Source organism: Balaenoptera musculus, chromosome 6 (assembly GCF_009873245.2).
Source record: "Balaenoptera musculus isolate JJ_BM4_2016_0621 chromosome 6, mBalMus1.pri.v3, whole genome shotgun sequence".
Taxonomy (NCBI): domain Eukaryota; kingdom Metazoa; phylum Chordata; class Mammalia; order Artiodactyla; family Balaenopteridae; genus Balaenoptera; species Balaenoptera musculus.
This window is the reverse complement of record NC_045790.1, coordinates 110588919-110613116: the sequence shown is the minus strand read 5'-3', so window position 1 is coordinate 110613116 and position 24198 is coordinate 110588919. Positions and strand designations below refer to the sequence as shown.

At 57.8% G+C, this 24198-nt stretch overlaps 1 protein-coding gene across 1 annotated transcript in view; it reads right to left on the bottom strand.

Moving 5' to 3' along the window:
* The window catches only part of ASS1 (argininosuccinate synthase 1), a 51292-nt gene that overhangs the window by 24340 nt on the left and 2754 nt on the right, over positions 1 to 24198 (bottom strand). The window contains exons 2-8 of the mRNA XM_036856775.1: positions 19664 to 19773; positions 17666 to 17734; positions 15798 to 15986; positions 9701 to 9757; positions 7612 to 7686; positions 4229 to 4299; positions 3623 to 3653 (exon numbers count right to left, since the gene is read on the bottom strand). Coding sequence (XP_036712670.1) covers positions 3623 to 3653; positions 4229 to 4299; positions 7612 to 7686; positions 9701 to 9757; positions 15798 to 15986; positions 17666 to 17734; positions 19664 to 19768 — 597 coding nt within the window. The 5' untranslated portion in view covers positions 19769 to 19773. The remainder of the gene's footprint in view (positions 1 to 3622; positions 3654 to 4228; positions 4300 to 7611; positions 7687 to 9700; positions 9758 to 15797; positions 15987 to 17665; positions 17735 to 19663; positions 19774 to 24198) is intronic.

Here is a 24198-nt window from a genome sequence, read left to right as displayed (position 1 = left end):
ACCATCCTGGTTCCCATACCCTGAGAAACCCCCCAGTCCTGGGCAAACAGGGACAGTTGATCCTTCTAGCTTTACTTCTGAGCTCAGATGGGGCCGGTGATGAAGCCCTCACACCTCCAAAGGGCTGTGTGGCTTGAGATCAGCTGCACCCCTTCATCTGTTTCCATTTGTGGGGCAGGAACAAGAACCCAGAACGGACCTCCAAGACAGACCCAAGGAGGAGGAGGGTCCTTAAGGACCTCCAGCCTGATGCCTCCATGGACCAGTTGGAAAACTAAAGCCAAAGAAGCTGCTTGTCCAAATCATACCACCCCACCCCATCGGCATGGGAGTCAGCCCCGAGGACCCTAGAATCCCTATCCTGTGCTCTTTCCATCACCCTATGCTGTTTCCCAGCCGCTCTGCCGAGAAACAGCACCAGGGATGTGGCCAGAGACAGCTCGGGCATCAGGCTGGTTTCAGAGAAATGCCAGGGAGTAGGGCTCCCCAGGCCCTACTGGGTCCTGCCAACCACCACATTTGTTGGGAACAGACAGGCCCGAGGGCCATCCTTGGCCATAAGGCAAAGTGAACCAGGGATTGGGACCTCTGGGTGACCAACAGGACTCCAGAGCTCCTTTCCCACCTGCCCGGGGCCACTCACTGGCTGTCCAGCCCAGCCTGAACTCAAAGCAGGTACCAGCGCTGAGAGCCCCGGCGCCTCCACCTGAGGCCGCCTCCCTCCCACCTCCACCTGTTCTGCCCCTGCCGGCCCATCAGTTCCCAAACACTTAACGGAGCCACAAACAGGATGAGAATGTCTGCACTGGAAGGAGAGAGGAGGTGGGAAGCCCTCGAGGGACCAGCATCCCAGCTCTCTGCAGTGGGAAGTAGGAGGCTTCTGACACCCTGACAGCACCGATTAAATAAAATAACTAAATAGAAATAAAGTGACATTTGCTTTGCATTCCAAGGTGGCTCACGCCTGCCTTCTTTTTACTCTCCCTCCTAAAAGCCCAGTTCAAATGACAAATAGTTTGTTGCTGAGTATCAATAACATCTATTTATCCATCCTAGCGGGAGGGCTCACTTCCAATGTCATCTTGTGGGGGGGGGTGTTGGGGGAGGGAAGAGAGTGAAGAAAAAAAAGAGAGAGAGAGAGTTGGGGGGGTGATGGGGAGAGGGCGAAAGAAAGCATGAAACAGGGCCGAGAAGGAGAAATTGAAAGCAAATGGCCCATGAACTAAACCATGATGTACAGGCATGATCGATGCTGCAAATGGTTTATTCATCCATCAGATATGGCGGGCCGGCAACTGAATGCACTCTTTCACTGTGGGCCGTATGAAGTTAAAGCAAGTAAATTTCTATCTTTCTTCGCATTAGCTGCCTCATTGCCCTTCAATCAGCCCTCACAGAGGCAGAAAATGGCTCCGCCATCTGCCTTCAAACCCTCCCCTTGGCAGGTCTCGGGCTCTTTTTGGAGAGGGGGAGGGGGCACCGGTTCCCTGAAGCTCCGTCTCCCCAGCGCCTCCCAAGGGGCCCGGGGCTGCCCGGCGTACAGCGTTCCTCCACCGTGGAGAGTAGTGCCCCCGGGCCCCTAGCGGCTGCCCCCTCGTTCCGGGGATCTACTGGTGGCAATGGGAGGACAACAGGCTCCCCTGGCCCGCACCCTGCAGCGGAGCTGCCTGGGAAAGCAGGGCCAGGGTGGCCAGACCCTGGGTCCCTCGGCCTGGCCCTACACTTCTCAGCGGGAATGTTGTCTCCCCCTCGACTCACACGCAGCCCAGCCTTTCCTACCTGATGAGAGGGGTCCTGAGAGAACCTTGGCTCCTTCCTCCCCAAATAATCTTAGCCGGCCTGAGGAGGGAGGGCAGGACCCCTGCCTCCATGATTGAGGCCTTGCCCTGTGCTAGGAACAGGCCAAGTGCTTTCGATGCCCCAGGAGAGAGGTGTTGTGATTTCCCACTGTTTGCATAACGAGTCAGAGGTTCAGAGAGGTTGGGTAACTTGCCCAAGGTTGCACAGCAATAGAAGCAGAGTCAGGATTCAGACCCAGGTTTCAGATCTCTGGGAGCCAAGCACTAACCTTCCCACCTTGACTGGGTCGTAGAATCCTGAAAAATGCACTCTTTAACACTTACTTACCCATCCACTGCCCTCATTAGAAAGGAGGCCTGAGAGGGGAGGGGACCTTCACTGCCCGGCACTGCCTGAGGGGCGATTTCCCCTCTGGCCTTGGCCCTGCTCCCCGAGTCCCGAGGTGAGAGCGCCACAGGCCGCTACAGAAGGGGTGGGATGGTTGCCCGGCGGGCCTGGAGCCTGGTGGACACCCCCTCGAAGCCGCGCTGCTGCGCTCAGCCCCCTCCGCCTCCCTGGGCGCTGGCTGACTGGCTGATTAGGGCTGGCTGGCCTGAGTGCCGTGGGGTCGGCAGAGCATGAACTGGAAAAGCCTGGGCGGCAGGCAGCAGCCCCGTGGGGTCATCAGCCCCCAGGGGGCGAAGGCACAGGCTCTCCTGAGTGACACGGCTGGGCTGAGCTGGGTGGGGAAGGGAGGTGCGGGTCGCTGGGGAACCACAGAGGCCGGAGGGCCACTCCTGCGACGGGGCAACACAGGCACCAGGCCTGCTCCCTTGCTGGGCAGCTGGTGCCCCGGGGCGAGTCACTTCTCTGGGCCTCAGGTTTCCTCACCCACGCAACCAGGAGGCTCAGAGGCAGGAGCCGAGGAAAGCGAGCCAGGAAAACGCGAATGCCAGGCCTGGCTCCAGAAACGGTCACTGGTACATGTTATATTATTGTCAACTCCGACCAAGAGGCCTGGTGCCTGCGGGGAGCCACCCCGGGGCTGGGCAGGGCTCCAGCTCACCCCACGCCCCCGCGGAACCACCCGGGCCTCCTCCACTCCAGCTGGTCTTCCTGGACCCCCCAGGCCCAGCCCCCCAGCACACTTCTCCCCTAACATCAGATGAGCACCGCACCCCCAAAGCAGCCGCCCGCCCGGCGTGGGGGGGACGCGCGGAGCCAGGCAATGGAGACACAGTCCCTCAGGGACAAAGAGACTTTTCTCTTCCCAGGGTAGATCTCACCCCATCTCCCACGGGGGGCGGGGGGAGATACAAAGGAAACCCCCCCCAGGGAGAGAAATCCTAAACTTCAAACACAGCCGAGGCCCAGCCTGGGAGGCTGGGGACAGGGGCATCAGGGCGGCCTGACGCAGGCGGGCACAGGCCCAGACGAATGGGTCCTGAGGCTCTGATCTGTGCCACCTCCCCCGATGGCAGCAGCGCGGCCTGAGAGGGCACAGGCTGGGCCCTCCCACAAGTGTCTCATCTGCCTAATTGCTTCTTTATTGTCTCACAATCACACTCTGGCTCTGTGCTGCCCTGAAATATTTCCTTCTCCTATTCATCCCGACAGCAATTAGAAAAAGAGCACCAGAGAGGGGGGTGGATCTTAAAACGCAGCGTGGAGTGGCCAGGCGGCGGGGCGCCCGGTGGGGAGGGTCGGGGAACACAGGCAGGACTCGGCCCCAGCCCCACGCCCGGCCCCCCGTGAAATTTCAAATTAGGCTACAAACACACCAGACAGTGTCGGCACGGAGCAGCCACTGCTAGACAGCCGGCTTGGGGAAATGGGGACTTACCTTGGGGTTCTCCAGGATTCCAGCCTCGTAGCTGTAGGGGAGAAGAAAGATGGGGGTCAGTGGAGGGGGGCAGAGGGACACAGCCTTGACACCCTTACCCCCAACGTTAAGTCCGGTCTGTCCTTTTATCTCTGCCAAAGCAACTGCTGCCAAGCCCGCCTGGAACATTCTGGGCCCACCGCAGCTGGCCGTGGGAGCTGCAGGCTACAAGCAAGGGCCTGGGACACTTCCCTCAGTCTTCAGGGCACCAGATCCAGGGGGCTTTCTCAGAGGGTTGTTCCCAGATGCTGTTCCCTCTGCTTTCGATGCCCTTCCCTGAGCCCCGGCCGGTCCCTCCTCATCCTTAAGGTTTTAACCTCAAATGCCACTTGCTCAGAGAAGCCCTCCCTGACACCCCAGCCGAGGCCAGGTGCCCTTTATCTACGGCTGGCACTCAGCAGAACTGCAGCAAGAGCTGGGAATGAGGTGGCCTGTCCTCCTCGAGGCCCCCGGGCTCCGTAAGGGCAGGGACCATGTGTTGTGTGGGCCACCACTACGTCCTGGCCCGACGCAGACAGGCGTGCACTGACGCTGAGCAGAGCAGCGGGCAGGTGGGCGGCGTCTTACCTGATGTGCATCAGGTTCTCGTCCATGCTCCATGGGTTCTTGGGGGTGACTGGGACGGGAATTCCGTGTTGCTGCAGGTAAGAGGCAACACCGTGTTGGCGTGAGGCAGCGTGAAGTAGACACAAGGGTCAGGCCCAGCTGCCTTGGTTTTCTTTCAAGGTCAAAGACATCCCCAAACTCTGGTTCCCATGCAGGCAAGGCCCTGGACGCACCCCTGGTTTCCTTCCCCTCCCCCAGGCTGCTCAGGGAGGGAGCGAGGGCCCCATTTCCAGACACGTCCAGGCAGAAACTGTAAGACCCTGTGTCTGAGATGCTGTGGAGTGGACGCTGGCCTTGGAGGTTTCTTCCAGAAGATTCCGAGTCTATACTTCAAGTGCTCCCCGAAGCACTTACGAGTGTGCCAGGCAGTGTGCCGAGGGTCTCCCAGCACCACCGGCTGACCCCCACCTTGGCCCTGTGAGCCGGGAGCTGGGATGGACCCAACTTCCAATATGGATCTCAACCAAGGCATCTGCACCCACAGGGGTGCTTACCGTTCACCCAAGGAAGAGAGAGGCGCCCATGAGAGCTGCTCGTTCAGGACGCTTGTTTACGGGGCGTGGCCGGGCGCTTCCCGGGGCCCCTTCTCCCCACTGCCCAGCAGGCACCACACACATCACTCTGCAGCCCTGAATAGGAATAGCCCCCATCCTCCCTGTTGGTTCTGATTTTGCTTTGCTTCCCAGATGATCCATGCCTCGGTTCAAGGAGAAAAGTTATCCCTCCGGAGACCCTGGGCCTGAAAGGCTGTTGGTGACACTTGGAAGGGCTTTTGGATTAAAGATGTGGCTGGCTTCCTGAGCTGCCCCGTGCTGCCCTGGCTGACACCTGGTTGGATCCAGCACGTGCATTACATCCTGCTTTCCCCTCCCGGGCTTACCGGGCACAAAAGCTGAGTGGCCCAGCCCGGCCCCCTTTAAGTCAGTGAGACTGTCCGCTCCGCCTCCCAGGCCCCCTCTCAGCACCTCGCCCCCTGGGTGGGTCCCCCAACCTGGCCAGCCCAGGGTCCCACAGCCTCCACCAGCATCACCCTGTCTCTCTTAATGGGGCTCCGCCCAGGCTCAGCTCATGCCCACGACTAAGATTCTAGAGGCTTCCCTCCAGGGAGCCGCTGTTTCCTTCATCAGCACCTTAAAATTTCAAAATAAATTAGGTTATCCCCTCTTGATGTTTGTCAAGCTTTACCCAGAGGCTTGTTTTAAAAGAAACAGCCCACACCCACCCTAAAATTTGCATACTCTTCAATGTAAACCACATGGGCAAACGGAACACCCCATTTAGAGGCTGATCAATGTCAGGGGGCTCCTTGTCCCCCATGAAGCTGCCCAGAGTCAAATCCACACGCTTGCCCTGTGCCGTCTCCAGGTAGAGTGGCCAGGTGTGGGGACCAGGGGATGGGCTGAAATCCCCTCAGAGAGGACTCCCCGGGCTGGGGGCTGAGAAAACCAGCAGGCGGGTTCCCTGGAGCCTTTCTTCTGGGGGGTGGTTTGGAAACACTCTTGCCTTTCCTCTTTCCCGCTGGGGCTCCATCCGAGTGAGCGAGGAGAGAAGAACAGGAGGTAAGGGGCGGAGGAGGAAGGACAGGATGGGCAGCCCTTCCTTGGCAGGGAGATATATACAAATGCCAAACGTAGTCCCTCAACCAAAGAGATTTGTTTCCCCTCCCCTCTCCATCCTGAGCTCCCCGCCAACACACACACACTGGAAATTCTGGATGCAATTGAGAACAGAAAACAAAACCATCTTCAGCATGTACACAGGAGACTGCCCTGCTTTCCAGCCCCCGACCTTGCACACTGGCTTTAAAAGAATTATGGTGACAGGGATAAGGATGGGGTGATTCTGAGTGTTTTTCCCTGTTTTTCCTTGGATGATGGATTTGCGGGGAGGTGGAAAGTGATGCAAATGCATGTTTTTGATGAGTCTCCTAACAGCACCTTGTGGCCTTGGCGACTTACGCATCTTGAAAGCAGGGCTTTTCAAAGCCCCATTGATTTTCGTCTCAGCTGAAGCAGCTGCCTGGCTCTGAATTTTGGACAGAGTCTGCTTGCTGCTCAGTCATTCTGGTCACTCCCCGGGTGCAGGGACACTGCCTCCATCCTAGAATGTGGTCAGATTGCCGAGAGCTCAATTCTGACCCCAGCCTCCGAGGGAGGGTCGGTGGCCGGGGACACAGACTCATTTCTCCGGGGCAAACTTTCCTGTTTAAAAGGTCATTTGAGACAGAAGCTGAGCCAAGGGCCTTCTCCCCAAAATCTGGGAAGGAGGGACAACAATACTCCTGAAATTCATCTTTTCTGGAAAAACCAGGAGTCGCTTTTGTTTGGGAGCTTCACGGAAATGAAGGGCAGCGTGTGGGTCAGCCCTCTCTTGAACCACAACCGCAGGCGTAAGAATGTAGATGGGCAGGGGGGTCTCAATTCATTGCTCTTAAAGATAAAACGTGCTTCGTGTTCTATATCCTCAAGGAGACCAAGGAGGGGAAAAAAGCCTCTAACCTTGTTCCCTTAATAGCTCTGCTATTTGAACATTTGTTTGGCAACATATGGGCTTGCTCTTGTAAACTCCCCTTTTAATAATAAAACAACAGATGGTAGAGGAGATCTTTCCTCCGAGCTCTCCAGGTCTTAATGGGATGCTGGCGGTAGGGGCAGGGCTGCGTCACCGCCGTGTCCCCTGCCACGCGGCCCCTTGGCCGCGGCAAGAGCTCACAGCCAGCCCTGGTGACTGCTGTTTAAAACCCCGAGCAATTTTCTGGTGCATGCACGGGGTTGCATTGCCCTGTCTGACTGATTGAGGCTGTTTGTCAAGGGCTGCCATGGAGTCGCTAAAAAGAAAGGTACCCTGGGGAGTGGCTAAGGATCTTGATGCAAAACTTCTAATATGTTTTACGGCAACTTGTACTTCAAAAGGGCTGGTGCGACAAAAGTCTTTGTCTGCCTCTGCCCCTCGGAGCACCTACCTGTCCCTGGGAAAGCACTGGGGACAATTAGGTAACGGAGGGGCACAGAACAGCCGCGCCCAGCCCCCCGTGCGCCCGTCCCCTGAGTGACACACACCGCAGAGGTGGCAGCTGGAACAGGAAGCAGAGGGGGCCCGTCGCCCTCCTGCTTGGCGGACTGGGGGCTCCCTTGGGAGTTGCCCCTGGCAGTGACCACACCTCTGCGGAGCCGGTCCAGGGAACAGGTGTTACGGGGCGGAGGGTAGTAGCCAGGGCAGAGGTTCAGTCTCCAGGCGTGGGCATCAGTCCCAGCCTCGTGCCTCTGGCCCAGACAACCCCCTTGGAGGGCTGTGCCTGGAGGGCACTGGGCCAGGGTCGGGGTGATGGTGGGGTCTGGCCATACCTTCGCGTACTCCATCAGATCGTTGCGGCCCTGGAACCGGTTGTAGAACTCGGGCATCCTCCAAGGAGCGATGACCTGGACACGGGGCAAGCAGTCAGGCCCGGGCAGCCTCTCCTGGCTTTAAGCTGCAGAGCTGGCCGCTCTGGTAAAGGGCCTGAGGCTCCACTGGGCACCTGGGTGCGGGCTCTATGTAGCCCACGGGGTATGGGCAGGGGGACCCCATTGGGCAGGGGAATGACACGGCCTGCCGCCCTAGAGGGTGGCTTTGGAGAGGCCCGAGCTCTGTGGCAGAATGGCCGTGCGTCCCCAGGCGGGTCCCTGCCCCTCTGGGCTTCAGTCTCTCCCACCGAGACTTGAGGGTTTGAACTAGATAGGCCTCAAGTCTCTTGATGGCACCCCGTCCAGAGGGCCAGGACACTGCACCCCTGGTGACTAAGGAGGGGTTCACATTGCTGCAGCTGCCCAGCCTGGCCCTGCTGCGGGGCAGTGAGGGCCATACGACATGCAACGTCCCCTGACCCACTCCTCTTGCTTCCCTCCCTTCCCCCTCCCCCGGGGCTGCTCTGGCTGGGGAAAGGAGGGAAGTCGGAGCCTGACTGAAGGGACCAAATTCATCCCACCAGCCTGGGGGGTCGGGGACAAGTCCCCAACAAAAGCTACCGCTCAGCTGTGGAGCCAGCCAGGGCCCTGCCTCTGCCAACAGCAGCCTAATTGGGGTGGAGGTGTGATCTAGATGGAGAAGCCGGTGTCATTTCTGGGCTGGGAAGCTGATGAGAGTGGCGTGAGTGGGGTCCCCCAGGCCTGGAATGAGCAGTGCCTGGGCGCGGAGCACCCTCTGGCCTCATCCTAGTTCCCGGAGACCAGCCTGGGGCCCTGTCCCCAGCCCCATCCCACCCCTGGCCTTGGCCTCTGCAGACAAAGACCCAGAAACCGGACACCCTGGCCCCCCAAGCTGCTGGGGGAACAGAGAATGGGGGTCGGGGGAGGGCCTCACGCCCACCCGCCTACAGCATCAACAGGCAGCTACTTTCCGGGGGCTTCTCTGCCGCCTCGTGTTTGGGGTCAAAACAGATCATTAGAGTTCATTACCGCTCACCTCCAGGCCACTCTCACCCCCCAAGCAGCTGCTGGCTGGTTAAAGGGACAGAGAAAGATGTTCCACTTAAAAGAAAAAAAAAATGAAACCCCTTAGGGACCCTTGTGGGCTTGGGAGGGGCACGTTTTCTGTAGCTTTAGCCCGAAGTGGCCTCAAAGGAGCTGGACCCACGCCTGCCTGTGCCGTCCAAGATGGCACCCGGGTGCCACGTGTGACCACCAAGGCCCGAATCGTAGCCGGTCCCAGCTAAGTGTAGAGCACACAGTGGGTCTCAAAGGGTTAGTACCAAAAGAATGTAAAACATCTCAAAAATTTTTTTACATCGATAACATGTTGAATGGTACCATTTTGGATACATAGGGTTCAATAAACCATAATAAAATGATGTCACCTGTTGCTTTCCATCTTGTTTTTTGTTTTTGTTTTTTTTTTTTACGTGGCCACTAGAAAAACTGAAATCACCCGTGGGCCTTGTGTTTGTGGCATTTAGGGTGTTTCTATGGCTCGGCCTTGTGCACTGGATGCCCAGAGGCCTGATCCTGCTGATTCCACCCCAGGAAAGAATCCAAGACCCCGGGGGTCAGGGCTCAGGCAGCCGGGAGGAGGAGGGCCTTAGCTGGGTGGCCCCCACTGGGGCCGAGAGGGCTGTGAGCAGCCCAGATACTGGCCAACCGTGTCTCAGAATGGTTCCAATCTGCAGCCGGGAAGCCAGACCCGGCATTGCGAGGACCCTGGCGGACGGGCCGCCTCATCTTTCCGTCCAGTGCCTGACCCACCCAGGCACCTGGGCGGTGTCTCGGGAAGGACAAATGGTCAGGGACAGAGTGTTGTCCCCCTGCAGTTGGCGTGAGTGAAGGGAGCTCTCCATGGGAAAGAAGGGCGCCACCCACCACAAGGTCCCTGTCTGGAGAACCTCCCAGAACCCCATGCCCCACACCCCCAGGGGCCTCAGCCCCCAGCGCCCACCCTCTAGGGGGAGGAGCAACATCTTACCTTAATCTGGGGGGCCAGTGAGTAGCAGGTGAGCTCAAACCGGATCTGGTCGTTCCCCTGAAACGTGGAACGGGATGGTCAGGAGCCACAGGACAGGGACCAGTTGCGGGGTGGGGGGGGCAATGCCGCGTGACCTTCAACGATGCACCCGAGGGCCACTCAGGGCGGACCCCCGGGGTGGTTCCCTTCTCCGCATGTGCTCACTCCCAACCTCACAGCCTTCTGAGGTGGATCCTACGAGCCTGTTTGAAAGATGAAGACTGGAGAGGGCTTTCTGCTCTGGACTTGAACCCAGGACTCCCCGAGTACACAGCTGAGCTGTGCGGGCACTCAGGTGTGCAGGACGTGTGTCTATGCGTCCGCAAGATGCCCACGTGCCCGCTGTGTGCTGAGCTGTGATGGTCGTGACCTTGTGCGCACTGGCGTGTGAGGGGGCGTGTGCACAGATCATCACGTGTGTCTGCACTTCAGGGGGTGCACACACATGCAGGCCCGGAGGCCGGGCCCCGCTGAGACTCCAGGCAGCCCCCGAGCTGCCCACACGTCAGCCTCTTCCTGAGGGCCTCCCACCTGCCCCACTCCCATGGTTCCACGGTGCTTTGTCCAGAAAACCGGGAATCCTGTCTCCTCTGGGAGCCTCAGTTTCCCTGTCTAGACAGTGGCTGGCTGGGGGAGGGGTGGATCCAGGTGACCACCAAGGGCTCCTCAGCGCCTCTGCACAGAGAGGGAAACAGGCCCAGAGGGAGCAGGGACAAGTCCAAGGGCACGGAGCCTGGCCCAAGCCTCAGGCACTGGGCCCCCACGGCCCCCACCAGCCTTGGGCAGGCGGCCCTGCCTCCCTGTGCCTGCATCCTGTCCTCAGAGACAATGGCTGCCAGCCGCCCGCCCGCTTCCCATCAGCTCGGCAGCCTGGAGGGAGGCTTAAGCGCTGTGGAAATAACAGAGGGACCTCTCGCCTACTGTGAAAACTGCACAGGCGCAGCGAGGCAGCGGCGGGAATAACATGTTATTTTCCAGAGTCTTGTCAGGCAACGCGGAAATACAGGTTTCAGCCCCTCTGCTCGGAGCCAGGAGCTAAGGGGCCAAGGCCGCTCCTCTCTTGGTATCTCCCGGGGCCACAAGCTGTGCCGGACCAGCCACCCCACTCACCCTCCATCCCATCCCTTCAGTGAGTGCCTACCATGCGCTGGTTGTCACACGGGAGAGCCACCTGGCACCAGCGGGATTTTTAACCCCGTTTTACAGATGAGGCAATTCAGGCTCAGCGAGGTGGAGTCACTTGCCCAGGGACACACAGCCAGCAGGCACCACTCCCATCCTAATAGCTCACAGTCAGGTTACGGGTCTGAGCTCCACGCATAACTCATTGAACCCTTACAGCAGCCCCTGAGGTGGGTTCTATTATTATCCCCATCTCACGGATGGGGAAACTGAGGCACAGGCGGTAATACTTGCCCAAGGGCCAGTGACCAGCACAGTTTCTGGAGCAATGGTGTCTACAATAAAAAGCAGACTTATTTTAGATTCGTAAAGCATATGGTCTACTGTTGCATATCCTGGTGATTTTTTTCTCCAGGGCTTCAAGTTTCCCCCAGCACAATGGCAGCTTGTGCCTCCTTGGACGGGCATGCCGGGCTGGGGTCTGCCATCAGGATCGCCATGGGGACACCCATCTGTTCCCGAGCCAGAGACCCTAGCAGAAGCCAAACAGGCTCCCCAGGTTGAAACTCTGTCCCAGACAAGAGCCAAGGCCTGTCCGGCCCTTCCCTCCCTGACCCCAGGAGCCCCAGCCCCAGGGTGGCCCTGTCAGGTTCCCCAGGGGCCGGGGAGGAGGTGTAGCAGGTCCCACACACCCCGTGTGTGTCCACGTGCTGATATACATGTGTAAGTGCGGGTGCCGCACCCTCGGGGACTCTCCCATCTGCTCCTGGCCTCGCCATACAGATGGCGCCATTTACAAAACCCCTGCTGCCCACACCCCTTCCCGAGTCTCAGGCTCCTATTTCCAGGCCCCTCTTCCAAAACAGGGGGGAGGAAGGGGGCCCTCGAAGGGCCATCCCAGCTTCTGTGCAGCTCTCTGGTGGGGAGGATTCAGGGTCTCCGAGGGGTGTGAAGGGGTGGACCCCAGCTCTCTCTGCACCAGGTGCCGCCTGGGCTGGGCCCTGGGTGAGAAGCTGCCTCTGGCCTCCGGGCCTTTGCACAAGCTGTTCCTGCGGCCCGGGATGCCCTTCCTCCTTGGCGTCACTGGCTAACTCTTGCTCCCCTGGATGTCTCAGGATCACTGTTACCCCCTGCTGGGTCAGGGCTCCCAAGTCCCCTGTATGGGTGTCCTAGTGTGTGGAGGACAGCCAGGGATGGGTAGGTATTCAGTGGGGGGTTCAGTGAGCCAGTGCATGAAGGCGACATCGGCGGGGCTGGAACAAGGGCCTGGAGGCCCTGGGTCTCTCCATCGCCCGACTTGGGAGCCAGAAGCTGGGAGAGGCCGGGGGCTCAGGACGGTGCATGCTAGAATCTCCCCATCTGGGGAAGCCCCCCTGCAGTCTGCTTACACCCAGCTCTTTCTCTTCACTGTGAAGCCCTTGCAGAAAGTTCGGCCAACTGTCCTGCCCAGATCTGCCTCTGGGTGCCAGCCTCCTGCAGGCCACACTCACTCACTCTGGATACCCATCTCCTGACGTGTGAAGTCACTGATGCGCCCCCCCCAGCCCCCCTCCCCCCCGAGCCAAGCAGACCACCAGCCCCTGCAGGTGGCTGGCCCCTCCCTCCCCACCACCCCCTGCCTCAAGCCTGGCATCCCTCTGGGCCCCACTCCAGGCCCTCCTGCCCCTCCTCACTCACACCCCCCTCTTCTAGGAAACTGTCTGCAGAGGCTGTTGGGGGCTTCCCCAGGTCCTATTAAATAAGGGGAAACTGAGGCACAGGAGTGCGCCTTGCCCATCAACCCCCAGAAGAGATGGGAGATTTCGGGGTGGGGGGGCACCGGGCCCCACCATCCCCTGTGGCCTTCCCGCTGCTGGTCTCGGAGGCCCCCCAGTGCTGTTTCAAGTCTTACTGTCCCTATTGTGGACACTGAGCATGAACTGCAGGGACGTCCCCGAATCTCAAGAGGCTACAGAGCTGCCGCAGAGGGTGTTCTTCTCAGAACCGAAGCCCCGAAGAACCAGAGTGGGAAACAGGACCCTGCGTGGCCAGGGCCTCCTCCAGCCGCTTCCCTGCAGGGTCAGCCTCGGGAGGCCTCAAACCCAAACCTCTGGTGCCCTCTTGTGGCCAAATGGAGCAGCGCACACAGCCGCTGGCAGCTATTCCCAGCTGCATGTGAGCTAGTCTAGTGCAGGGTCGGGGGGGTGGGGGGTCTCTCCCTGGACCCCAAGAGCCTCCCAGGCCAGGGGCAGACGCACCACACACACATTCACTCCACTAGCCCTGAAAGCCACCCTTCCTCAGTCCTGATGGTACTTCTGGAGGGACCTTCTCTCCAGGCAGGAGCCCTTCCATAATCCTCACTTTCTGGCCTCAGCTTGAATACCTCCTGGAACAGGGAGCTCACTGCCCAGCTCATTTCATCACGGACAGGTGAGATGTCTCAGAGGTTCATTCTGCACTGATGTTTGTTCTCCAAGCCCCAGTACAGGTCTGATGATCGTGCGATCAGGGCACTTCCCTATCATTGAGTGTTTACGACGTGCCAGGTCTAGGCTGAGCTCTTTATTGGAATGATCCTACTCACTGCTCCCAACTGCCCCATGAGCGGGTTCTATTTTATTCCCATTTTACAGATAAGGAAACTGAGACTCATGGGGTGAAGTCACACAGTGTGAAAGCAGGGGAGCCAGGATCTGAACCCAGCTGTACTGGCCCCAAAGTCCCAAGTCCTGAACCTCTGGGTTCCTCTGTACTCTCTCCTACCGCCCGAGTGGAAGGCAGCATGCAGGTCTCTGCCCAAACGGCCCGGCCCACCCACCGCTCCGCCTATGATTCCCACCACCCCGCTCAAAATGTGCTCACCAGCCGCAAAGCACAGGGAGATCAGCTCGGTGCTTTGTGACCACCTAGAGGGGTGGGAGGCGGGGAGATGCAAGAGGGAGGAGATGTGGGAGCGTGTGTATATGTATGGTTGATTCACTTTGTTGTAGAGCAGAGGCTAGCACACCATTATGGGGCAATTGTGCTCCAGTGAAGACGTTTAAAAAAAAAAAAAAATGTGCTCACGACTAGGGTGTTAGCGAAAACTAGGGCCACGCTCACCAGTCCGCTTCTTTTACAGGAGCCCATGGTTTCAGTCCAGAACAATCCCCTACATACCATGGGGGTCGGGGAGGGTCACTGGCCACCCCCGTCCAGCCTGGGGGTTTGACGCCAAACCCCGCAGCGTGGCCCCGGCCCAGCCCTGGCCCTGCTGCTTCTCCCAAGGCTGCAGCTCCCACTACATGTTCAGGACCCTCATCTCCAGGCTTTTGCTCAGGCTGTTCCCTCCGCCTGGCACTCTCTTCCTGTGCCCACTCCTCCTCCCTCAGGGCCGTGCTCTGCAGGACAGCCTTCCCTCGGCCCCTGCCTGCTGCCCCATGGCTCCCCCTCGGCTCCCCTGGCACCGACCCCACGGCCACCCTCGCCTGCATCCATTCTCTCCCTCGCTAGGACACAGGCCCCCTGAGGGCAGGAAAAAGGGCCCGCGAAGTTCAACACTGTTCCGGTGTCCAGCACACACTCAGCCCTGTACGGACGCCAGTACAAGCTGGCCGACCGAGCACCAAGCAAATGAGTGAGCTTCCAAAGACACCACTACCACCTGGTGGGGCGACTGTCTGCAAGGCCACCCCCAAATCACACCTCCTCCGTCACAGTCTGAGCTGTGAGTGTCCCTACGTCACCCTGAGCCAGGGCCTGCTCCCCCACTCCCGACTGCGTCGGCCAGCCTTGCGGGGGGGCGGGCCTGGGTCAGGTCAGGACACGTGTGCTGAGAGGTAGGCCCCCTTCCCACCCATCTGGAGCAAGCCGTTGGCGGCGTGTCCGCTAACTGCGAGCTCATGACTCCAGAGTAACACTGCCTACAGTCACCTACATCGTTAGGAATCTTGTTTCTTGAGCCCTGCCACCTGCGGGACAGGGGCTGAGGGCTTTCCTGCCTTCTACCCCCAGGGTCGTCCTTCAGTCTGCACTCCTGCACACAAGGGCCAGAAGTAGCGGGTGTGTTATGGGTTGAACTGTCTCCCACAAAAGATAAGATGAAGCTCTAATCGCCCCCCAATACTTCAGAATGTGACCTTATTTGGAGATAGAGCCTTTACGGAAGTAATCAAGTTAAGATGAGGTCATTAGGGCAGGCCTTAATCCAGTAGGACTGGTGTCCTGATAAAAAGGAGAAATTTGGACACAGAACCAGACACATGCAGAGGGCAGGCGATGTGAAGATGCCCCGAGGAGACGGCCACGTGAAGATGGAGGCCTGGAGTGATGCACCCACAAGCCAAGGACACCTGAGCTACCCGAAGCCAGGGGAGAGCCCGGAAGCGGCCCTTCCCTAGCGCCTTCAGGGGGAGCATGGCAGCCAACACCTTGATTTTGGACTTCCGAAACCTCCAGAACTGTGAGAGAATCCGTTCCTGGTGTTTACGCCGCTCAGTCTGTGGTGCTGTTGCCCCGGGAGACTAAGACAAGGCCTCATCCCCATTTTGCAATTGAAGAAGCTGAGCTCAGGAAGGGCAAGGGCCTCGCCCAAGGCCACACAGCTGGGATTCAAGCCCTTTGCTACCTCGTGGTCTCTGACCCTGCCTACTGCATTGCACGGAGACTCCCACGGTGACCTTGGTCCCTGAGCCTCAGCAGCAAGTTTGCAAAACGGGGTGACACTGCTCAAACCGCATGTGGAACAGGCACACGGGACTCACACACTCGGGGTACAGGGCAGAGCCGTCCCTATCTCGCTACTAAAAACATTCCTCTTATTCAGACTGGACGGCCCAGTCCGTCCATTGCATACCTGACTGTGCTGGGGGAGAACCTACAACTGCTTGAGGACCGTCCATTGCCTGGCTGCCTGTGTGCCCCTCGCAGGCCCCCTGCCTCCTTCTCCGTCCCCAGCCGTCCATCCTGGCCTCACCTTTCCTGTGGCGCCGTGTGACACGTACTTGGCTCCCTCCTGCTGGGCGATCTCCACCTGTTTGCGGGCAATGCAGGGCCTGGCGAGAGAGGTACCCAGGAGGTAGCGGTCCTCGTACAGCGCGCTGGACTGGATGGCGGGCCAGACGAACTCCTCCACAAACTCCTTGCTGACGTCCTCGATGAACACCTATGGGGAGAGGAGCCCATGAGAGGGAGCCTCGGCAGGGACGCGATGCAGTCAGAAAAGCAGAGTCCCAGGGGCCTCAAGTGGTCTGCATCTAAGGCAGACGCTGTTAATGGATCCCAGGGCAAGCTGTACCTCCACTTTTCCTTCTGCATCTGTAGTAGACATCATAAATCAATCCAGCATACAGTGCAGTTACTCTCCCTCCAGCACTCATGGCAGACATTACTAATCGATCCTGATCTACCATCCAGGTGAAACTGGATGTGGTCCTTAAATCTCTCCCAACATAGCATTCTGGGCCTGAGACGAAACAAGATCTAAATCTAAGATCTAAATCTAGATGTAATCCACAAAAGCCAGGAATTATTTTGTCCCGCAGGTGGCAGCTGGCAATATCTGGAAGTATTTTTGGTTGTCATAACTGATGGGTTGTGGGGGTCATTCTGGCCTCTAGTGGGTAAAGGCCAGTGATGCTGCGAAACATCCTACAATACACAGGACAGCCAGCCACATGTTAATAGTGTCGAGGTTGAGAAACCCTGATCTAGAGGAATTATTCTCAAAATGTAGACCCCCTAGAGTTCCCCAGACCCTTTCAAGGAGACTGAAAACATTTTTTATGATATTCAGTTGATATTTGCCTTTTTCACTCTGTTGACATTCACATTGAATATGCAAAAGTGATGATGGGGGAAGGGGCTGGCACTTAGCACAAATCAGGGCAGAGGCACCACACTCCTCAGAGACATGGCGTTCCTCACGCCTTGCTCTCACAGTGCAGATTTCTCTTAAGAGTGGTCTTGAAAATGCAGTAAAAAATGATTAACTTTTGTTATATCTCGACTTGAGTACAAAATGTGAAATATACACAAAGCATATCTGCTGCATTCACAAGTGAATTATTAGCTCAACTAGCCCCTTTTCTCATAGAACATTGTTCTTGAACAAAGGACCGACAGACAAGTCAGGGTCAATGCAGACTTGGGTTTTTGGCCAACATTTTCATAGGAATGAAGTGACCCTATCACTTCAAGGAAAACTGAGAATTTGTTGCCAATGATAAAACTCAAGCTTTCCAGTAAAAGTTAGAATTATGGAAAACTTGTATCTGACACCATGAACTTGACAGCTTCCTAATACTTCTGATGTGAGTTTTATTGCGTTTTATGGTGCTTCGCAGATATTGCGTTTCTTTTGTACTGTTAGCCTATGTGAGCAGGGACCACGCTGGCCACGTTCACCTTATGGGCCTGCTCACCACATGATTAGCTGCTCAATCAATGCACTGATTCTGTTGAATGGATGGAAGGATGGGTGGATGGACAGAGAGCTAGGAGGGATGGACAGTTAGATGGATGAGGGATGGATGAGTGAGTGGATGTGTGAATGGACAGCGAGATAAAAGAGGGATGGGCAGGTGGATGGATGGATGAGGAAGAGACAGATGGATGGGGAGGTGGGCTGGGGAGGTGACTGGGTAGAAGAGTGGCTGGGGGAGACCAGAAGATGATGCCCTTTGCACACCAAAAGCAGAAGGAATTGACCTTATACTCCTGGAAGCAAGAGGACCCGTTGGAAGGCATGGAGGGGACAAGGAGCTTTGGGACAGGACCCCCCACAGCTGCCTCCACCAGGTCAAATCCCATTTCCAGCCCCAAACCCTGCCTCCCGCTTGGTACCTTTTTAGCCCCAAGCTTCAGCGCCTTCTTCCTGGCTTCCTCAAAGTCTTCCTTCTGGCCGACGTTGGCCTGAGGAGCAGCAGAGAGGACCCATCAACCCAGGGGCAGAAAGAAGAGCTGAGAAGAATGTCTCCCCCGGCCCCTCCCCTCCCCTGGGGTGAGCCCTGGGCAAGTGCGTTTCACACACAACAGCCCTCAGGTGGTGGTGGTTTCCACTGGATCGCTGAGGTCAAAGTAGGAAGGAGAAAGGGCGCGAACCAGGGTCTGCAGAAGCTGTAACACTCTCCAGAGCAAAAACTTGGTTGAAGGACGGGCCGAGCTGGCCCTGTGCACCCAGGCTGCTAGGTTGCAACATTTGCTGTCACTGCCTTGAAGGTCTAAGGCTTCCCTTGAACCCGTCTAACTCTTCCCCCAATTCCCCCAAAGTCAGTACAAAGGTTGGATAGTCAGCAGCTGCCCGACTCTCAGCTCACTTCCCCAGCCAAGTGCAGCAACTTGACTGTCCCAGGGCGCCTGAGCCAGCTCGAGGCTGAGGCCTGGGCTCTGGGCACCCAGCTGTCCCCCTGCTGGAGCCCAGCCTCCGGTTCCGACAGCCCCATCTAGACACGGGCATTTTTTTCTGCTGGCTGCACTCTGGCCTCCTGCCTAGACGTTGGCCCTGGCTTCTGCTCAACAGACTCTGGAATCTTCCCAGAGTCCAGCTGCAGGTGCTTTTCTGAGGTCACTCAGCTTTTAAATCCGCCTGGGGGGAGCCCGGGATCTGGACGGCCCACCGCTGCTGCTGATGACAGCGTGCACACACCCCAGGCTCTCTGCATCCGCTCAGAGCCCTGGCTCTCTCTCAGCAGGCAACTGTGAGCCAGGCACTTCCCCTCCCCCACCTGAGGGACACGGGGTCAGCACTGTTACGGACGGTAGATTGACTTCAACTGCAAACAAACGGTTCTTGACAACAGCTGAACTTTTCCTGTCCAGAGTGCCATCCTCACTTCCTCTGCAAAGAGAATCTTCTCTCCTGGGACCTCTTTCCACAGGGATGGGTGAGAGCACATCACGTCACCTGCTCACTGTAGGGACAAGCCCTCCGAGACACAGCCATACTGACAAATGCATGGTGGGCAGGGACTCAGGCCAGTCAATGAGAGTCCCCCCTGGCCCTTCTGTCAGAGCCTCTGCAGGAAGCTCTCCTTTCTCCGGGAAAACTTGGGTGTGATGATGTGAGCCTCGCCTGTCCTGTGGAGAGGCCAAGAATGAAGCCAAGCAGAGATGGAGGCAGATCTGGATAAGCACCTGGATCCAGCCTTGCCTGAAGCCATTATACCCCTGGCCTTCTGTTATATGAAGAACTGTATTATTTTGGTTTTCTTTGTTTATTTTTGGTTTTATTTGGCTTAAGCTGGGTTTCTAGAATTTGCACAGTCATATGGAGAAAGATTTAGAGGTTATGTCCAGGTTTATCAGAAGTTGAGCTGGTTTAATTAGGGATGTCTGCTATGGACCCTGGATGGGGGATGGCATCATACATAACCTATGGCCCATGACCTATTTGCTATCCCAGAATTAGGTGATCTCCAAGGGCTCGTCTAGTTTAGCCAGTGTAGGATCCTACACTCTTTGCTGAATTATTGAGGGCTTTGGGAAAGGGGAAGATTGTATGCCTTCTCGTGGCCTTCAGCAGATCCAAGCCCTTGGTCCCTCTCCAGGCAGGCTGGCCCAGCAGCTCTGCCAGGCGCACTCCTGTGCCCCCCGTCCAGTTACTCGCATGGAGACTTGGCCTCCTCTGTGACCTGAGGGGGCATCTCAGACCTGGGGGACTTCCAAGGTGTTCACTCGACAGATGAAGAGAAAGAGGCAGTAAGTGAGAAGCATTTTCCTACAGTTCAAGACAGGCTTAGAGAGGGGGAGCTGGGCTTGGATGAGCGACAATGGGCAGGTGGGCAGGCTGCATGGACAGCAAGGCCGACAGTAGAAAGACACACATGCCAGGCGCCCCCTCACCAGGTAGGCAATGACGTCATAGCCCTGCTCCTTCAGCCACACGAGGATGCAGGAGGTGTCCAGGCCCCCGCTGTAGGCCAGAACCACGGAGCCTTTGCCGGACATCTCGTCTGGAGGGAGGAGACGAGGAAGAATGTGAGTGACCCAGAGCCAGCCCTGCTCCCTCCCCGTCTGCCAGCCCCTCCCAACAGCTTCCTCCTGGCCTATCCCCCAGCCCCGACCTCGGCCTTGGGCAGTCTTATCCCCTGGACAGGCCGCCACCGTGAGGTGTGAAACAGGATGTTCGTCTGTCATCAGGACCAGCTGAGCTGCTCCTTCCTGCAGCCTCACGCCTTCCACCCCCGACACCCTCTCAGGGGACCCACACACACCACGCTGGGGCCTGGCAGGTGGAGGCATGTCTTAGAGCCAGTTCCCCACCAGCTAGAGAAGACGACAGGGTCAAGGTCAAGACGCGAAGGGTGCACAGCATCAGGAGGCTTGGGAGAGGCCGTGGCCCTGAGGCTCGGGCAGCCCACACATCTCCAGTCAGAACTGCTCCTTGCTAGGCTGGGCCAGTGCGAGTGAGGCATGGCCCTAGGGGCCTCATATAGATCACCCTGCACCCCGATTATGACCGCATGAGGTAGGAGCTGTCATGCATGTCGGGGCAGCAGAGACTGGGGCTCAGAGAGGTCAGTGGCCAGCTCGAGGTCACAGAGCACGTGTCTGTGTCTGTCTGGCTCCAGAACCTGGGTTCTTCCCAGCATGCAGGGCTGCCTGCCAGCTCTACAGGGAATAGGATGCCCCCCTGGACCTCTCCCCCCTGGGCCCCAGTGAACCTTCACACAATGGGACTTTAGGCTCTTTTTAAAAGCAAGTACCTCTGAGAGGGGAAACACAAGAGACCCCAAACACCTCAATGAACTCAGCTCCAAAATGATTAATTGGGAGGAGCTCAGAGACCAACTTCCCCATGTGCAGAGGGGGAAACTGAGGCCCGGAGGAGGAAGGTAACCAGGACGTACAGATGGTAGATCCGTCCTTCTGCAGCAGGACAGATGTGTCCCACGCTATCCCTCCCTCTCTTCAGCTACACTGACGCTTCCAGAAGGCACCAGGGCCTCCTCACTCCTTGCCTTTGCAGCCACTGTTCCTTCTGCCCAGAAGGCTCTCCCTGAACCCTCGGGCTGCACCAGGCCCTGCCTCCCCCCCACTCTCCACATGGCCCTGAGAGTAGATGCTGCTATGTGCCCTCTTTGCTGAAGAGGAGACCGAGGGTCAGAGAGGCGAGGTCACTTGCTTGAGGTCCTATGGTCAGCAGGTGGCGGGGCCAGATTTGGATCCAGTCCCTCTGTCTCCAGCCTCCATGGACATGGCCCCAGCCTCCTGCATTTCCTGGGTGTGTGCTTGTGTCTGGTGGGAGCATTTGCTCTGGAGACTGACCGAAGTCAGGGTCCTTAATAGAATCTATTGGGAAAGGCTGTGGGCATCACTGCACAGATCCACGTGGGCCTCATCCAGAAGGGCCTCTCCCCAAGGACACAGGCTCCTGTATACTGAAGGCTTCTCGTGTGCCTGGAGGTTTAGAGGCAAAGTGGTCACCCAGCCCTTTGCAGTAGAACCCAGCCCAACTGAGGGACAAGAACACATCCTATGTGCTGTCCCCGGCATCTCACCGGGCCACCTGCCAGCCAATCCCAGGGCTCACATGTCTTTACTGCCCTTTGGACTTGGAAGGGGAAACACCTCATGGAACAGTGAGGTTGGGGGCGGTTCTGAGGGACGGATGTCCACAATTCCCCCCTTCAGTGGGCATTCGGCCACCTGCCAGGCTGTCCCAGGCCAGCCGGGGCCAGCAGACATGCCCATGGCAACCGCAGCCAGGCAACAGGCCATCCAGGATGGAGGGGAGGAGGTGGGAGGGAGGCAGGAAGGACTCAAGGTGGGAAGTGCCTGGGGCTGAACGTGTGGGTTGCGGCTTCCAGAATCTGTCTTGATGGCTCAGCGAACCACCCTGCAAACGCAAGGGCCACTCGGCTGCCTGGCACAGCAGCTGGGTGACACCAGAGGCCGTGAACCCAGCCTACCCAGCCCCTGGACTCCCGTTTGGGCAGCCTCGCTGGGTGGGGAGACTCAGGAGCCCCAGAGCCCCGTCCAGCACCCTGCTGCAGTGTGCGCGCTCCCAGCCGTGTGGTCGGGTGCGGGGTGTAACGTTGCATATTTGTGAAGCTCTATTGAGATATAATTGACACGCAATAAACTGCATATATCTAAAGCGTACAATTTAGTAAGTTTCGACATGTGTCTACAGCCAGGAAATCATCACCACGATCAAGATAATGAAGGTATCCATTATAAGCTGAGTCCTCCATTTGTGTTACCCCCAGTTTAGAGACAGGGAAACTGAGGCTCAGGTTAAGGAACTTGCTCAAGGCCTTGCTTGGCTGGTGAGTGGCAGAGCCAGGATTCAAACCCAGATCAGCTAGACTCATAAGTACAAGGCTTCCCCTCTCTGGGAGGTGCAAGGAAGGGGATCCCTGGGACAAGGTGTGGTCTGGGAAGCCACAGGTGGCTCAGACACCCTGGAGTGACAGGGAGAGATGATGCGGGCCCAAGAGTCACCCCTGCTGTGCCACCTCCCAAAGGCCCTGGAGCCAGAGGATGGGCACCGGAGTGGGGGAGGGGCAGCTCCATGGAAACAGACCTCCGGGGCCTGCCCTGTTCTGCCTCAGTGATCCCCCTGAGCCTGATGCATGGCCCATCACAGCACAGTCACAATGTATTCTAACTGCCCCCGCTGCCCACTGTGAGCTCTGTGGGGACAGGACCATCTCTCAGTGCCTGGCACATGGCAGGCACTCAGAGCAAGTCTGCTGATTCTGCGGCCTGGAGGTCAGTTCCTCACGTATAAAAAGAGAGGATTATAATCCCCTCCAAGTCTGGAATCCCATGCACGTTCTCATCCGTAAACTTGTGAGCCCCTCCTGCTTGCCAGGCCACGTGCATGCACGGCTACAGAGGGCCTCAGCCTCTGGGTCTGAGACACGTGGTGGAATGGGTGCACCCAGGAGAATGTGCCTGAGTGCAGGGGTGTGTGTGTGTGTGTGTGTGTGTGCGCGTGCACATGTGTGCCTGCATTTGTTGGGGAGAATGTACCTGAGACTGCATGCATGCACCTGTGTCTGCACACACACACACGTGTGTGTGTCTGTGTGTGTGTGTGGCATTTGAGTCTGCGTGTGCATGTCCAGAGATTAGCTGGGCAGGTGGGCTGAGACAATGATATAATCTGACACTGGCATTGCTCCGCCCTTCCTGGCGAAGCTCCCTCCTCCCTCAGCCAGTGAGGTCCCTGCCAGTGAGGTCCCGGCAGACTGCGTGGGGCAGAAACTGAAGGAAGCTGAGGCCTCATTTTGGGAGAGGGAGAGTGGAAGAGACTAGGGGCAGAGCACAGTGGCTGGGTCCTCCAGACCTGAGTTCAAGCAGCTTAAGCTGCTCACCTGCAAAACGGGAGCAAGAAAAGCCCATCCCTCCACAGGGCGACCGTGGATTCCGTGAGATTCCAGGAGGAGCCCAGGGCTGGGTACCACACCTGTGCCCACCAAACTCTCCTTACCACTGGGTCCTGGCTGACCTTGGGCAAGCCCCTCACTTTCTAGGCCTCAATATCGCCGTCTGCACAAGAACCTGAAAGCCCTTCTGGTTCTGACACCCCAGGACACCCCAGTTCCTGCCTGAGGACTCGGCCTCCCCCAGGCCAGGGGGGCTGGACTCCTGGGGCTCTGGGGCTCCTGAGTCTCGGCCTCCCCCAGCCCCAGCCTTGCCGCCACCTCACTCTCCACGAAGGGCGCAGGGCAGGTGCACCAGCTCCCAGGCACATGACCACTGCCAAGAACATTCATGCCCCCAGCTCCCGGGGCCAGCCCAGACATCCTGCTCCAGAAGAGGGACACCTGGGAAGGGAAGAAGAGGGCCTCATGCCAAGATGCCTGCCAGCCTGGCCTTAGTTGGCAAGGCAGGGGGCATTCTCCAGTGCCCCCGCCAGAGCCATCCGGCCAGCTCCCAGTGAACGTGCCAGGCCAGCCTGGGCAGTTGCTCAGCACTAAGAAAATTCATGCGGCTCTAAAACATCAGAGCTAGAAGGATGACAAGAGCAGTTGCTATGTTTAGTGCCACACATGCATCATTTCAAGGCGGGAACTATTATTACCACCTATTTACAGATGGTGAGCCCGAGGCTCAGAAAAGTTAGTGACTTGCCCAGGTCTCAAGCTGGCGGATGGCAGTGCTGGGATAGAAACCCAGGCTGACTGCAGACCACCTGTTCTTTAGTGCTCTCTGCCCTACACTCTCTGGTCTCTAGGAGACCACAGACTGTCTCCCCTTCCCATTACTTGTCTGCCAGAAGACAAAATCCTCAACGAACCATCACCAGTCAGTATTCTATTTCTCTGTGCTGCAGTAACACGAATGTTCGCCTGGAACCCCTGCCCTCCCATTCTAACTCAGTCGAGCTGAGTTCATTATAGTTTCCAGGCTTTTTAAATAGCCTA